The sequence below is a fragment of the Salminus brasiliensis genome, chromosome 21 (genome assembly GCF_030463535.1).
Source record: "Salminus brasiliensis chromosome 21, fSalBra1.hap2, whole genome shotgun sequence".
Taxonomy (NCBI): Eukaryota; Metazoa; Chordata; class Actinopteri; order Characiformes; family Bryconidae; genus Salminus; species Salminus brasiliensis.
In genome coordinates this window covers 3,091,806-3,107,642 of record NC_132898.1, presented here as the reverse complement: position 1 = coordinate 3,107,642, position 15,837 = coordinate 3,091,806, and the positions used below count along the sequence as shown (strand labels likewise).

At 41.9% G+C, this 15,837-nt stretch overlaps 1 protein-coding gene across 4 annotated transcripts in view; it reads right to left on the bottom strand.

Moving 5' to 3' along the window:
- Positions 1-7,562: 7,562 nt before the first annotated feature.
- asic1b (acid-sensing (proton-gated) ion channel 1b) overlaps positions 7,563-15,837 on the bottom strand; it is a 235,381-nt gene continuing 227,106 nt past the window's right edge. For 3 of the 4 annotated variants that reach the window (XM_072665745.1, XM_072665743.1, XM_072665744.1), the window contains 2 exons: positions 12,676-12,777; positions 7,563-10,245 (listed from right to left, as the gene is read on the bottom strand). In XM_072665745.1, coding sequence (XP_072521846.1) covers positions 10,150-10,245; positions 12,676-12,777 — 198 coding nt within the window. In that variant the 3' untranslated portion in view covers positions 7,563-10,149. Of the gene's footprint in view, positions 10,246-12,671; positions 12,778-15,837 lie in introns of all 4 variants that reach the window. The other variant, XM_072665746.1, reaches the window with a different exon arrangement.

Below are 15,837 nucleotides of genomic sequence, written 5' to 3'. Positions count from 1 at the left end.
CTTCTGTACTTCTGTAAGTTACAGCTTTAAACCCTAAGATTACTGTGGAGTTAGGACCTATGATTCAGTAATTACCATAAATTAATCAGTAATTACTGTAAATTATTCATTAACTGCTACATATTCATCAGTCACTACTAATTATTCAGTAAATACTATTTACATTAATTGAATGAGTAATTACTAAAATTGAATCAGTAACGAATAATTATTCAGTAGGTACTAATTATTTAGTAACTACTACAAATAAAACAGCCACTACTAATTATTCAGTAAATACTATTTATGTGGGAAGTAATTAATTACCATTTAATCAGTAACTAATGATTATTCAGTAACTAAAAAATGTATATGTAACTACTAATGATTAAGTAGCTAAATAATTTATTAAGTAACTACTATAACTTATTCAGTAGCTAATTATTTAGTAGCTACTAATTATTTAGCATTTACTAACATCTATTCAGTAACTATGTATGTGGAAACTACTACAAATTAATTAGTAATTACTAAAATTTAATCAGTAACTAATGATTATTCAGTTACTACAATTCAGTAACTGCTACAAATAATTCAGTAATTACTATAACTTATTCAGTAGCTAATTATTTAGTAGCTACTTATTATTCAGCAATTGCTAACATTTATTCAGTAACTAATAGAAATGAATCAGTAACTACAAGAATTATTCAGTAACTACAGATTATTCAGTAAATACTATTTATGTGGAAACTACTACAAATTGATTTTTAATTACTAAAATTTAATCAGTAACTAATGATTATTCAGTTACTACAATCATTTATTCAGTAACTACTACAAATAATTCAGTAACTACTATAAATGATTTAGTAGTTAATTATTTAGTAGCTACTAATTATTCAGTTATTACTACCATTTATTCAGTAACTAATACAAAGGTATATGTAACTACAAATGATTCAGTAGCTACTAATTATTTGTTAACTACTACAAATGAATCCGTAACTACTGAATTCTTCATCTACAACTACTGAATTATTTAGTAGCTACTAATTATTCAGCAATTACTAACATTTATTCAGTAACTGATAAAATGAATAAGTAACTAATAATTGTTCAGTAACTACTACAAATTAATCAGTGACTACTATTCATTATTCAGTAGCTACTAATTATACAGTAGCTTCTATTTATTCAGTAGCTATTTATTTAGTAACTACTTCTAATCATTTAGTATCTACTATAAAGTATTTTAATAGTAATTATTCTGTAACTATTTTAAATGATTCTGTATGAAGTACTGTAAATGATTCTGCATATGATGGCAGCAAATTAATTTGCTAATTAATTTGTTGTTATTTATGAATGTATTATTTGCACAAATAATTACTCAAATGACAAAAACTAGACAAACTGGAAATTGATAATATTTGTAAATATTTCATATAAAAACTTTTTTTATCAAAAGAAAACTAAACTACCTGTAAACTGCAGAGATGTGGGGTGTAGAACTGACGGCACCCTGGCTGGGAAAGTGTTTTTTCAGCATAGGGAAGGCGAGAGGGAGGCACATCCAAGAGCCAGCACTATCTCAGAATAACACAGGCTGGAGAATGAAGGGGTTTGGAATACGGCACTGCTGTCTGTCAGCGCCCCGTCCACAGACAGCAGCCATGGCTTTACAGGAGACGAAGAGAAGCAACAGTATCAGGAACCTCCAGTTTTGTCTGCTGAGCGATTCGCTCCTCTGCAGTTCCTCACCTTTCGGCACTGAGTCCTGAGTTCCTTCTTACACTTGTACGACTCAGAGCTAGAAGGAGTTCTGTACTGTTAAAAGTAGAAGATCCTTGAGGAACATCTGGAGGTGCTTTGAGGAACCTTCAAGGAACCTTTTGCTTCTGAAAACCTTTTCTTGAAGGTTCCTCAATGCACCTTAAGAGGTTCCTCTAAAGGTTCCTCAAGGATCTTCTACTTTTAACAGTGTATAAGAACTTCTTTGGGTTTTATGATGTTAAATAAATGAGATTGCTTTTGTGATTGTGAAGAACCTTCTTTCAGAGGAGAGACGAGCATTTCCAATAGACATATAGAGTTGGCCTGAGGTCACCATGCCCAGTGCCAAGCTTGGGCTGGAGTGGTGGTTAGGCCCTATGTGGAACTATGTTCTCTGGGGTGATGATGGAGCTCCATCCAGTACCTTTGGAATGAGGTGAAGCGTCAGAACTAGTCATCCAGCATCCTTAGCTGACATCACTGAAGCTCTAATGTGTGGCTGAGTATAATCAAACCCTCCACACAGCAATGTTCCAACATCTAGTGTAAAGCCTTCCCAGAAGAGACTTATTACCCTTGATTTTAGGAGTTATGTTGGATACGTTGGACAAATAGCTCCTTTATTTACTATCCAAACCCACCAGTGGGCCTTGACACGTCTTCAGAGTTGAATATGGAATGTTGATGATGGTCAAAAAGTGGGAAATCTGAAAACGTAGGCTTTCTTTAGGGACTACTTTGCTGCACAACACCATCTGCTGCATGTATCCCTCCGCCGTGAATAGAATTTAACACTATACTGTACATTTCAGGCCAAAATCTTCTGAACCAGTCGTTCAGACGTTCCATTCACCTCCACTATGAAGAATCCTGTCGAGTCTCAGGGACAACAGAGCGCTTCACCCCCTGAACCCACTCAGAATGACTTCACCGACACCGTAATGATCTAATTATGCAGGAACTGGACTTAATGAGTGGACCCTGCGAGTAGTAGTAGTAGTAGCTGTTGTGGGATTTCCAGACGATTCTTGGCCTCATTTGCTGCCCCTACACTAAACTCACTGCACCCCGTCACGGATGAGACGTCTGCACACCTGTTTACAGCTTCACAGGGTTCGATAAACAGATGTCATGAGCATCCAAGCACTGTCTCTTTAAAAAAAAGAAAGGTCTTCAAGGATAAGTATTAATCCTCTTAACGAGCGGGATGTAAAGTCACGCCCAGAGGAACCATGGACGTCTTATCTGTGACAAATGGCTGGACGTGCTAATTGCCCTTCCAGATACATCGGGATAAATTCATTCAGGAATGGGGGGGACGGTGCCCTCCCAGCACTTATGGGACACGGCGAGAGGAAATGTCACTCATGTTTAACTTGTTATCTGTTAGAGGGAGAAAACGGCATGACCTTAAAATAGGCTAATAAGGTGCTGGAAGCCAGGTTAGATAGAAACCTTATTAGAAGCCTTAGCGGATTTTAAGGGCCACAGCTAACAAGGGGCCTTAGACGAAATTCTAGTCAAGGGTTTACCCAATTACAGCTGCTTTATGTCACTGGACCGGGCTCTTATGTTTATATACCAGATGCAGAGAAAGAACGACATCCTCAAGGACTCTCGATGATCTTCTCCTGGAAAAGGCCAGAATGGCCAGGTCGAATTCCTAACACTGCTTTTTTCCTCAAGAGAACCTCTAACTTCCAAAAACTCGTCCTGGACCCTACTTAGCCAATCCAGCTGGCTTAAGGTGCACCCTTTGCTGAGCTTGTCTGATTTCTATAGAAGAGAGAAGAGCATAGGGACTTGGCCTGAGGTCACCATGCCCTGTTCTTCTAGTTTGGTTAAAATGTGGGTTTCTATTATTTTGACCTTTTAAAAGGAACAGTTCAGTGAACAGTCAAATGAACATGATTGATTACTGAGTCCAGATTCAGCCAAGACGGGTTTGATATCCAACATGTGCATTTATAATTTAAAAGAAGAGATGCTAGGCTAATATTGCTAACTAACAATGGCCTTAGACTGTCACCAATTTTATCTCCACAAATACAAGCTATATACATTGAACAAGACCCTACTTAGTCAATCCAGCTGGCTTAAGGTGCACCCATTGCTGAGCTTGTCTGATCTCTATAGAGGAGAGAAGAGCATAGGGACTTGACCTGAGGTCACCATGCCCTGTTTTACTAGTTTGGTTACTATGCCAATAAGACAGAAAGTCCCATGGAGATATCTGTGAATCAAAGAACCCTTTTTCAGTATTCTACAGAACCCTCGGTACTCAGAGCGAACATCACACTCAGTTTAGAAACATAAGAAAAATGTGGGTTTCTATTATTATGGCCTTTTAAAAGGAACAGTTCAGTGAACAGTCAAATGAGCATGATTGATTACCGAGTCCAGATTCAGCCAGCCAGCCAAGACGGGTTTGATATCAAACACGTGCATTTTTAATTTAGAAGAAGAGATGCTAGGCTAATATCGCTAACTAACAATGGGCTTAGACTGTCACCAATTTTATCTCCATATATACACACACTACAACCTTTACTTATCTGCTCCACAAATCTATCTGAAGCTATCGAAGTTAACAAAAAACAGCTTGGATACACTTTATTTACAGCTTTCTCAACTGGTGACAGCCTAAGTCCAGTGTTTGTTAGCAATGTTAGCCTAGCATGTCCAGTTCTTAACTAAATTAGCACACTGTCGATATCAAACGTGTCTTTGCTGAATGATTGTATGATAAACATGTGGATTTGATTTTCACCAAACTGGTTAGCCGTAGCTGGTGCTGGTTAGCCGTTAGCCAAAGCAGGTGACTTTGCTTGCTTTAACGTCACAGCAACATCACGTCTCCTAAGACCAACATTCTGGGACAATCTGGGGTCCTGACAGCTATGACAGATGCCATCAGAATTAATATCTGTCTTACAGCAGAACATTCAAAAAAAGTGTATACAAGCGAACTCCCAAAGGCGCTATTGTTCCTTGCGAGCGAGGAGGCTAATCAGAATGCGCTGAGAGATCGGGCTGGCTGGATGTGACTGGTTGCTGGCCGCTCTCCCGGAGTCGCCCGCCTACGTTGACCTCAGCGCGCCGCCCGTCCACAAAAACGCCAGCCAGAAATAACAAAGCCATCACTCATTCTGAACGGCGCTGTTTTACATGATTAACCCATGTCTGCCAGCATGACTGAAGGTGACTGCAAATCGAGAGCCTGGCTCTAGATAATGCGATCATGTTGTGTTTTTCGGAGAATGGCATTTTATTCCCCCAACCTCGAGGCTCTAATTTCAATCTAGCGGCTTCTGGCAGCACCCAGGTGCTTCAGATGATCTTCACCGGTGCTCCTCACGGGATGTTCGCTGCCTATCCATCCTGAAGTCATTTTGCAGGCCATGCCGCAATTGAATGCAGCAGCTTACACCTGAAGACCTAATTGAGCAATACTGGCCATGTAGCCATTCCGGTCTTGTCCGTTTTCACCATTCAACATCTCCTTCTCGACTTCTTGACTCTACACTATATGGACAAAAGTTTTGGGACACCTGCACATTTATTTTCTTGCTTCTTCTGAAATCAAGGGTATTAAAAAGAGCTGGTCCAGCTTTTGTTGGAGTAACTGTCTCTAATGTCCAGGGAGGAAGGCTTTCTACTAGATTTTGAAGGATGGAGCATTGCAGTGAGGATTTGATTGTGTTCAGCAACAAGAGCATTAGTGAGGAGGTCAGGATGTTGGATCATCCCCAACTCCCCAACTCATCCCAAAAGTACTAGTACGTCATTCCAAAGAACAAAGTTCCTCTATTTCTCCACAGCTCAATGCTGGGGGGGGCTTTATACCCCTCTACTAGCCCACGCCTGGCATTAGGCAGCATGGTGCCAATATCTTCACAGTGTTTTTCTGCTCCAGAGAGTCCTATTCTATTGGCAGTACGTCTCTACAGGGACTAGCTAGGAGTGCTCATCTATGTCAGCAATGTCTGCAACTTAAAGGAGCTGAATGTCTTCATTAGAAGGGGTGTCCACAAACTTTTGGACACATAGTGTACCTGCTTGCTAACATACTCTCACCCATCCCACTTCACAAATTAACCACCCTGTATGGGCGGGCAATCCTAAACATGCTGTTGAATGAATTTTTTGAGTATTTAAGTTGATCAGTGTTATTTTACCACCCTGTTTACCACCCTGTTATTTGACCTCAGAATGAAACTGTGCATTTCTTCCTTTTACAGTGGGATTGTGGGGAAAAAATGATATGCTGTGCTTTTATTGGCTGGTCCACCTCACAGCATATCCTAGCCGAGGCTATCTTAGCCTAGCATTGTTTTTAGACCAGTAACAGGAGTTGAAATAATGTTTTGTAATTATTTCTGTTTCTTACCAGATAGTGTTGCTGTCAATTCTGGGTCATTTCAGTGTCCAGAACAAACGGTGAGTGGTTCGCAAGCTGAAGATTGGAGATTGTAGTAGGATCTGCTAGAGTTAGCTTTTACTACTTTTAGCCTCGGCTTCATATTTCTGCATTTTTAATTTAGAGGAAGAAATGCTAGGCTAATATCGCTAACTAACAATGGGCTTAGACTGTCACCAATTTTATCTCCACATATACACACACTACAACCTTTACTTATCTGCTCCACAAATCTATCTGAAGTCGAAATCAAAGTTAACAAAAAACAGTGCAACAGCTTGGATACACTTTATTTACAGTAGTAGTAGGATCTGCTAGAGTTAACTTTTACCATTTTTAGCCTTTGCTTCATATTTTCCAGAGGTAGCAGTTGAGCTTTTAAGGACGTTCGCTAGTGGACTGGATGTACGTAAATAACAGTTGGGTTTGCTCTATTCTACCTATGTAGGTTTAGCTACATGGGTTAAGCTTTGGACACTAATAATATCTTCATAATAAGACTACCTACAGAAAGTGGTGGTGGAGGTTCTCCATCACTGTGTTCATCATTAGAACATCTCCAAAGTTCTCCTCTCTCATGGAGTCTAGTGTTATTTAGAGTTCTCCTCAGATCAACACCTGGTTTGCTGCTGATGATGATGATGGAGTTGAACACATCCTCCACGCTGTGCTGGCTGAACTGGGGGGCGTCCAGGAGAACCCTGGAGAAACCGAGCTCTGTTCTTCAGACTAGCTCACCGACAAGATCTCACTACTTTCTTTCTTCAGAATGAGAAGTTCTTGTTTCTTCTTTTTACTGGATTTATGTTCACCTGCTTTATCTGTTCTGATGAGATCTGGAGCTTCTACAGTAAAACTCTCTCACTGCTGAGAGACACAGGGTTTAAATGGCGTAATTAGGGGCCTAAAACCTCTGTAGAGTTCTGTACATAGGAACCTGTGACCTACTGATGTTGGCCCTCTGCTGATGAGTCTGGTTGTTCGGGTAGATTTCATGCAAACTGAGCAGGTTTTCTGTTCAAAAATTAGAAAGTTAAACAATAATAAATAAACAAATAACAATAAAAAGAAAGTCATCCAGGTCATCCAGGTCACCCACTTGGTTGGTCTCCCCATGCTTGGGCATGTTGCTGTTTTGCCAAAAAATGTATGTTTTTCATTTTCTAATATAACGTGAATCTGTTCTTTACATTGTGTCAGAATTTTTTGATGAATAGACCAATAGAAATGCTCCAAAATCACTTATAATAAAATATTTTTACATTGACTTTCATTGAAAGTTAAGAAGGTTTTTTGCTTCTCCTGTAAAGTTGCTGTTTTGGAGCAACAAGGTTTTTTTTCCGACAGCAACGTGATATAACATGACAAAATATGACAAAAGCCCATCTAAAATTCTCAATGATATTTATTATACCTTCATAGATAAATAGAACAGCCTATTATCTGTAAAGACTGGACTATCAGGCAATATGTATACTCTTTTTTTTCTTTCTGGAGTAGAAAAACGAAAACGTCAGATTAATAGAGTAATAATGGTTCTGATTATCATGACGGTAATAGTCTCAGTAAGAATACTATTCTGCCTTTCTTTTACATCACCGTTTACATATTGGTGGTCTTGTGCTTTGATATGACATTTGCAACAGCGACAGCTCGAGAAAATAACAATAATCGTCTCGCATAATTCAAATGGAGAGGATAACTCATCACTACCCAGCTGGCCACCAACGAGGATAGACGTCCTTATCTGGCTGAATGTAGGCCGTGATGTTAAGTGACCAAAATCCAACGTCTTCCAAACGTTACATGCCGACAACATTTTGACGTAAAATACCAACATTTAGTGGTGAGGTATGGTAACCAAAACCCAACGTCTGCTAAATGTTAACGTTCATACAACGTGAAATTCTAATGTTGTTAGACATAGTTGATATGTTGTTGGTTGTAAGTCACGGCTTTATGTAACCAAAATTTAACATCTGTACAATGTTGGATCTTGATGTTAACCCAATTTTAGTCCATGATGTATATGTGACTTTGATTTCCAAACAAAATTCAACGTCTGTCTAATGTTGGAGCTTGATGTTAACCCAATGTTGTATTTTAATGGATCTATGACTTTGATTTCCAACCAAAATTAATTGTCTGTCTAATGTTGGAGATTGAGGTCAACCCAATGTTGGTTTATGACAAGTATGTGACTGATTTCCAACCAAAATTTAACATCTGTACAATGTTGGATCTTGATGTTAACCCAATGTTGGTTTATGACAGGTATGTGGCTGATTTCCAACCAAAATTTAACATCTGTACAACGTTGGATCTTGATGTTATCCTAATGTTAGTCCATGATGTATATGTGACTTTGATTTCCAACCAAAATTCAACGTCTGTCTAATGTTGGAGATTGAGGTCAACCCAGTGTTGGTTTATGACAAGTATGTGACTGATTTCCAACCAAAATTTAACATCTGTACAATGTTGGAGCTTGATGTTAACCCAATGTTTTAATGGATATGTGACTTAGATTTCCAACCAAAATTTAACATCTGTTGGAGCTTTATGTTAATCCAATTTTGGTTAATGACGGATAAATGACTTTGATTTCCAACCAAAATTCAACGTCTGTCTAACGTTGGGGCTTGATGTTAACCCAATGTTGTATTTTAATGGATCTGTGACTTTGATTTCCACCCAAAATCCAATGTTGGAGCTTGATGTCAAACCAATGTCGTTTTTGATAGATTTGTCACTGTGAATTACAACATCTGTGTAACGTTGGATTTTGACGGGAAACCGATTCACATTTTACGTCAAATGTAACGTCTGTCTGATGTGAAGAGTCCAACGACAAATTGACTTCCGGTGCCTGCTGGGTAAGCTGTAAACCACACGCACATACACACACACACACACACACACACACACACGCAACAATAGTTCACTTCTCATCGTACACTGAGTAAAATAATTAGTAGAGGAATTATGCTTTCACACACACACACACACACACGGCTCATAAAACCAATCACACTCATACTTTTTAGGGTTTAAGGCACCCAAACAGTCATGCACTCACACTCACCCATCCACACACACACACACACACACACACACACTCCATAACAGTTAGAGAGGGCCACGTCATCCTTCGATACCTGTATAATATTGAGGCAAACTTGGCAATAATAAGAATGAGCTTAAAAAAACAGAACTGAAAACATGCACAGCAGGACAAACACAAGCATGCAGTCACAAGATGAGACCTTGATGGTACAACCAACGCTTCCTCCCTTCCCTGAACAGCCAATCCCATCCGGCCAAGATGGTGGAGCGAGATGTTCGGGAAAATTACATTCTTATACGAGACACATACGAGTCTGGATGGCGCCCACCAGCGGTCACGAATGCTGCTACATGTACAGTGGAAATAAGCACTATAGTATTTCTAACAATCTAGTTAAGCCACTCATTTTTAAGACAGTGTAGAGCCGCTGCTATGTACAGGAAAGGCCCCGGGGGAGGGCTCCGCCCACGAGAAGCCTTTCGATTGGATGCCAGTCTCGCAAAACGTCACGCAGAATTTGACGCGAGAAAGCGTGAGAAAGTCTCACAGTTTTCAAAGGCTTTGTAAAGAAGGAGCTTTCCGTTTGAGGCAGTGTTCCAAAATTCCTTTCAACGTTCCCGAAAATGTTACAAGTCCTTGTGGGGGAGGAACGGCTTCGTTCGGCAAAACTACACTTTTGATGGCGTTTCGTTGTTCGTAGATAGCGTCACTCTTGGGGTCCGTTCGGATATTCAATACGGTGGTCTTCCCGCTTTAAAACATCCAGGAGGAAAACAACAAAAATAAACAACAACATCAATTTTTTTGTTTTTTTTTTTAAAAAAGGAAAGAAATTCCATGACGTCCGGGTCGAGTCGGAGTTTCGCACTTTGTCGACTTTGGTTGTACATCTCCTCCTGTGATTGACTCAGCAGGTAAAGTCCTCAAAATTGCCCTGCCCCGGATGGTGAGGTAGAATGTTGGCAGGATACGTGGAGGGCGTGCGAAGGTTTTCACAGGGAGCCTGAAAAGGGTCGGAAAGGGAATACAGAGAGCGGGAGGAGCGACAGGGTGAGCAGGGAATGAGATACAGGGATTTTGTGGACGTGAGAGAAGAAACGGTGTGAGATGAAAAGCAAATTAACAGAGAAAGGGTGACGGAGAGGGCGAGGGAGTGAGAAGAAAGGGAGAAGAGGGAGAGAAGGAGAAAAGAGGAACGTTACTGGACAGACTGTTCCCAGTCCCACATGCAGTTAAAGCAGAACCCAGAACTGGCTTCAGGTTAGGCAAGCCGGGACAGGCCGGGACTTTTCCACACTAAGGCCTGGCTCAGACACATGCACAACCAGCCACCACCCTCTTTTCAACCTGCTGCTCATGCAACATCACCCCGCAACCAACACGCTCTGAGGGAAGCTTCGGATTCCCAGCCAATTGTGCTCACTCCAGCTCCGGCTGCTGATGGCAAAGCAGCGCAACCAGGGATTTGAGCTCCACTCGGAGCCCCAGATCTTTTCTAACCATTCTAACCAACCCTCGTGTGGAACTCTCATGGCTTCTTAGGGCTTCAGAGAAGGGGAACTGACTGATTTAGGAGAAGTCATGATGGCCCACTAAGGTCTCCATAGAGAAGAAGAAAAACTGGTGGGATGATGCTTAAGATCCAACCATTGTTATGAGCTTTTTCATAAGTGTTCAGCAGTGCAGCACCAGGCCTGACTACTTTGCTAGCTTATGTATAATAAAAATGCTAAACTCGCTAATGTTGCTAATGTCGACATGGACATAGCGAAGAACTGAGGCTGCTGGATTGTTCGCTAGTTTATGGATCTCGCTGCTGAGCTCGGTGCAGCGTTGAATAAACAGTGGGCTGCAGTAGATGTTTACAACTTTGACACAACGTGCTTCGGCCACGTCAAACTAGCCTTTCATCCATGTTGGAGGAACTTCCAGGCATTCTAACTGTCTCCTGTTGGCTGTGCTGAAGCCCAGGCAAGATTGTGAGGGAGGCTGGAGACCGGCGAGAGCTCTGTTAAACTGTGCAGATGGACGACACAGCGACGGTGAGGAAGGTCTATAGGGAGCCCTTCCAGTCACAGCCACGCTGTGTGTATGTGGCTGCTGGTGCTCTGGCGTGGTGCACAGGTGTAAATGTGACCGGCACACGATCCGTTATATGAGACTGATCGATTGCTCTGTGCATCTCTACAAAAAATGTTCAAATTAAGGAATCGTCTAGGGGCTGGGGGTGGGCGATAGCAGAAATCAGCTCAGTCCTGGAGGTAATTCTTTTGCTTTTTGAGCTTTATGCCTTGAACTGAAGGCCTAGTTTTAATAAACACGGCTCAGCAAAGTGAGTTCAGTAAAATCCTCTCATTTAAGCCTGGTTAAAGGGTACACTAATCACTCTCCATTTGAATTATTAATTATTATAAGAAAAAAAATCCATAGTGGTTAGTGATGATTACAGGTACATATATAATGACATACCATAATAAAATCATATTGAAGACAGGCTCTTAATTGTTATACAATGAACTAAAAGAATGCACAAACAAACATACAGCACCAGTCAAAAGTTTGGACATACCCGGTGTACTGAATGGGTGCTGACCCTCATTTTAAATGACCAAAAATGGTATCCACTGTAGTTCGAAGTCGTGGCTTGGGGGTGGGGGTGGGGTGTATGTTGAACTGAAAAGAGCTGATTGGGTCATGTAGGCTATTAAGGCTGTTTATTGGTCTTTAGCTAAATGACCTACCTGACTCCCACTTGATGGCCACTTTATCAGAAACGCCCTATTGTCTTATATTTCCACTATGCACATGTACAGTCATAGACTCCACCTGTTGCCATGCATACTCTTGTCAGTTGTATGAGGCGGGTGGGGGTAATTGGGGGGGGGGGTAATACTGAGGTGGAGAGTGGTCCCACAACCCACAAATACCCAGCCAAGAGCAGCTCTGGCTTACATGAACAGTGCATGTGAGCTATAAGGGAAGGTATTTCCAATAAAGTAGCCAGGAGCTGATTGGGGCATATAGGCTATTAAGCCTGTTTATTGGTCTTTAGCTAAATGATACGTGTGTATGTGTGTGTATGGATGCTCATTAACATACTGTAGCTGCAGAGCTTGAGAGGTCCTACAACTTAGGCCTATTAGAACCCAACCAGCCGCGACATCCCAGCATTTGGATCACACAATGTTGGTAGGATGACCTGTGCTGGTCATCCCATTCAACCAGGTGTGTCCAGACTTTCGACCGGTACTGTACTTAAACAAAAAACACAGGCTTTAGTATCTACCACCCAAACTGTCTTCAGCTAATCTCGTTTCCGACGCTCCTCTCAGTCATTCCCATTCCACCACACAAGCCCCTACCCCCCCCGGGCACTTTTCCCCTACGCCTCAGCGTTCCCGTCAGGGTGGACGTTGATGTGATAGTTACTGACGTGACGCTTCACATCGTCCAGGCTCAGCACGGCTCCCCGGTCGTTGTTGTTGCTGCGCTTGTGGCTCTTCTTCGCGCAGCGGCACAGCTTGTACTTGATCACCTGCAAAAAAAAAATAATAATAATAAATAAATACAGACACACACACACCAACTTCAGGACCCGCCGCCGAGTTCCCAACCGCTATGCTAAACGCCAGCTTTGGAGCTCTGCCAAAGCCAGACTTCTCTCCGCATCCATTATTCTGGCTCTCTCGACTGCAGGGAGAAGCTCTCCCAGCAGCAGAGCCGGCCCGGTCTCGATAAGCAAACATTAGCATGCATTAGCCACGGTTTGTTTAGCGAATGAGGTCCTGAGGCGGTCCACCTTCGACATCTGTGTGGCTTTATGAACCATCTCTTCATTTTCACAACCTCTTCAAGACTGATATATGTAAATGTGCTCTGTTCTGATTGGCCTCCACCGCCCCGTTTCCTCAGTCCCTCTTTATAACTGAATGCAACTTACAGGTACATGCACTACATGTCCAAATGTTTGTGGACACCCCTTCTAATGAATGTTTACATTCAGCCACTTGTTGACGCAGATGTGCAAATGCACACACACAGCTTGTCTAGTCCCTGTAAAGAATTGGGGGGGAGTTGGGGATGAGGTTGAGTGACCTCACTAGCGTTCATGTCACTGAAAGCAATCAAATTCTCACAGCTATGATTCTCTAAAACCTAGCAGAAGACATTCGTCCCTGGACAGCAGAGATAGTTACTCCAACAAAAGCAGGAGAAACTTTTTATAAAACCCTTGATTTCAGCAGAAACTGTGAACGAACAAGTGTCCCAATACTTTTGTCAATAAATGCATATGTAAATTGGTTTCTATGTGATGTCACAAAAACAACAAATTCAAAATGGGTTGTTTTTATAAATTAGGCGCCACTTACACACCTATCTCTGACTCCTACTTGATGGCCACTTTATCAGAAACGCCCTAATGTCTTATATTTCCACTATGCAGATATACAGTCATAGACTCCATCTGTTGCCATGCATACTCCTACGCATACTTTTGTCAGTCATATGAGGTGGGTGGGGTTAATTTGTATGTAAATTGGATTTTGGGAGGGAATGGGGGTGGGTAATACTGAGGTGGAGAGTGGTTCCACAACCCTGCTCTGGCTTACATATACTGTGCATGTGGGTTATAAGGGAAGGGGTTTCCAATAAAGTGGCTAGTTAACAAACCCTGAACACTGAACATTAAGCTTCCTAAACGAATGGCACTAATGAGAGTACAAAAATCATCCAGCTGTTTTGGGGGGTCTCCACTGCAGATCAGGGTAGCATATGCTTGAACCGGCATAGTTTCATCAGCAGGCCCGGTGTTACTGCACTGAGGCCTGTCTCTGACAGACTGTGGCGCTGTAGAAACGGGTGATTTACCGCTCCGGCTCCGAGCTGTCATTTATTAGACAGCCCGATCAGGCCGGCTCGCTTACACAAACACAAATCCAGCACTTCTCTTTGGCTGGGCTTTTTTATGCATACACTTTTTTATTTTTACGAAGGCATCTCAGGCCTGGGTCGGCTTTTCCGCAAAAGCCATCTCGTTGCTCAAATTCTCCACATTGAGACACTAAAAACGCATTAATTGCCCGTCCACCTTTCTGTCTGCACTTTTTCCCACTAGTTTATGATATCTGACTGCTTATTCTCAAGCCATACACTCCATGTCCAAATGTTTGTGGACACCCCTTCTAAGAATTGCATTAATCTACTTTGAGCTGGACACACTGCTGACACAGATGTAAAAATGCTTTCACACACACACACTCACACACACAGCTTCTCTAGTCCCTGTAGAGAAAGAAGTACTGCCAATGGAATAGGACTCTTAGAAGCAGAAGCTGAAAACCCGAAGCTGAGGACCAGAAGCCGAAGACCAGAAGCTGAAGATCAGAAGCCGAAGATCAGAAGCCGAAGACCAGAGGCTGAAGACCCAAAGCTGAAGACCCGAAGCTGAAGACCTGAAGCTGAGGACTAGAAGCTGAAAACCAGAAGCTGAAGACCAGAAGCCGAAGACCAGAAGCCGAAGACCAGAAGTTCAAGACCAGAGGCTGAAGACCCAAAGCTGAAGACCCGAAGCTGAAGACCCGAAGCTAAAGGCCAGAAGCTGAAGACCCGAAGCTGAAGACCCGAAGCTGAAGACCAGAAGCTGAAGACCAGAAGTTGAAGACCCGAAGCTGAAGGCCAGAAGCTGAAGACCAGAAGCTGAAGACCAGAAGTTGAAGACCAGAAGCTGAAGACCAGAAGCTGAAGACCAGAAGCTAAAGACTAGAAGCTGAAGATCAGAAGCTGAAGACCAGAAGCTAAAGCCCCAAAGCTGAAGACCAGAAGCCGAAGACCAGAAGCTGAAGACCAGAATCTGAAGATGCTTGGCTATCTTCTTATAGCCTTCTCCAGCCTTGTGGGCATAAAATTCTTCAGAACTTCCAATTTAGACAGCTGTTTGGAGCAGCCCATGACTAAAGAGTTAGTGCAAGGTTTGAAGAGTCAAGAGAATTTATGAAGCTTGGAAATCAGATTCAGCTGACGGCTCCTAATTACAGCTGGCATGCCTCAGGCCTCATTTGCTAATCAGGGTCTGAGATCTTGTCAAAGACAATCTGAGCCTTTGCAGCACGTTTACACAGATCTTATTACTGATTTTCATTTTTCTGAATTGTAGAGTAGATTAGGAACCTCTGAAAACACTGGGTTTGCGTTTGAGGAGCCATGGCCAGAGGCTGTGTGCACTTTTTCTCAATTTAAAAAAATGTTGAATTTGGTCACGGCTGCCCAGGGTTTCGCATACAACAGTAAATATTAAAATATCAGATGAATTATGCACACTATGCTGACTTTCTGATTATGATTAAGAGGTGAAGTTAGGGTGGTGTGTGTTTGCTGGACCAGTAATAAATGCAATGTAATGCTAATATTTCTGCTGCCTTGGCAAAAACTCTTAACACTATATTTGGCTTCCTTTGGAGCCTGAGTACACTGTCCCTTTTAATAACAATGTTTGCCATGGTTATTTCTAATGTAAATTAAATTAAACATGTGCACTGCAACCCCCCCCCACCACCACAAAGAAACCGAAGCTTCATGGCCTTCGTCTTATGTGGGT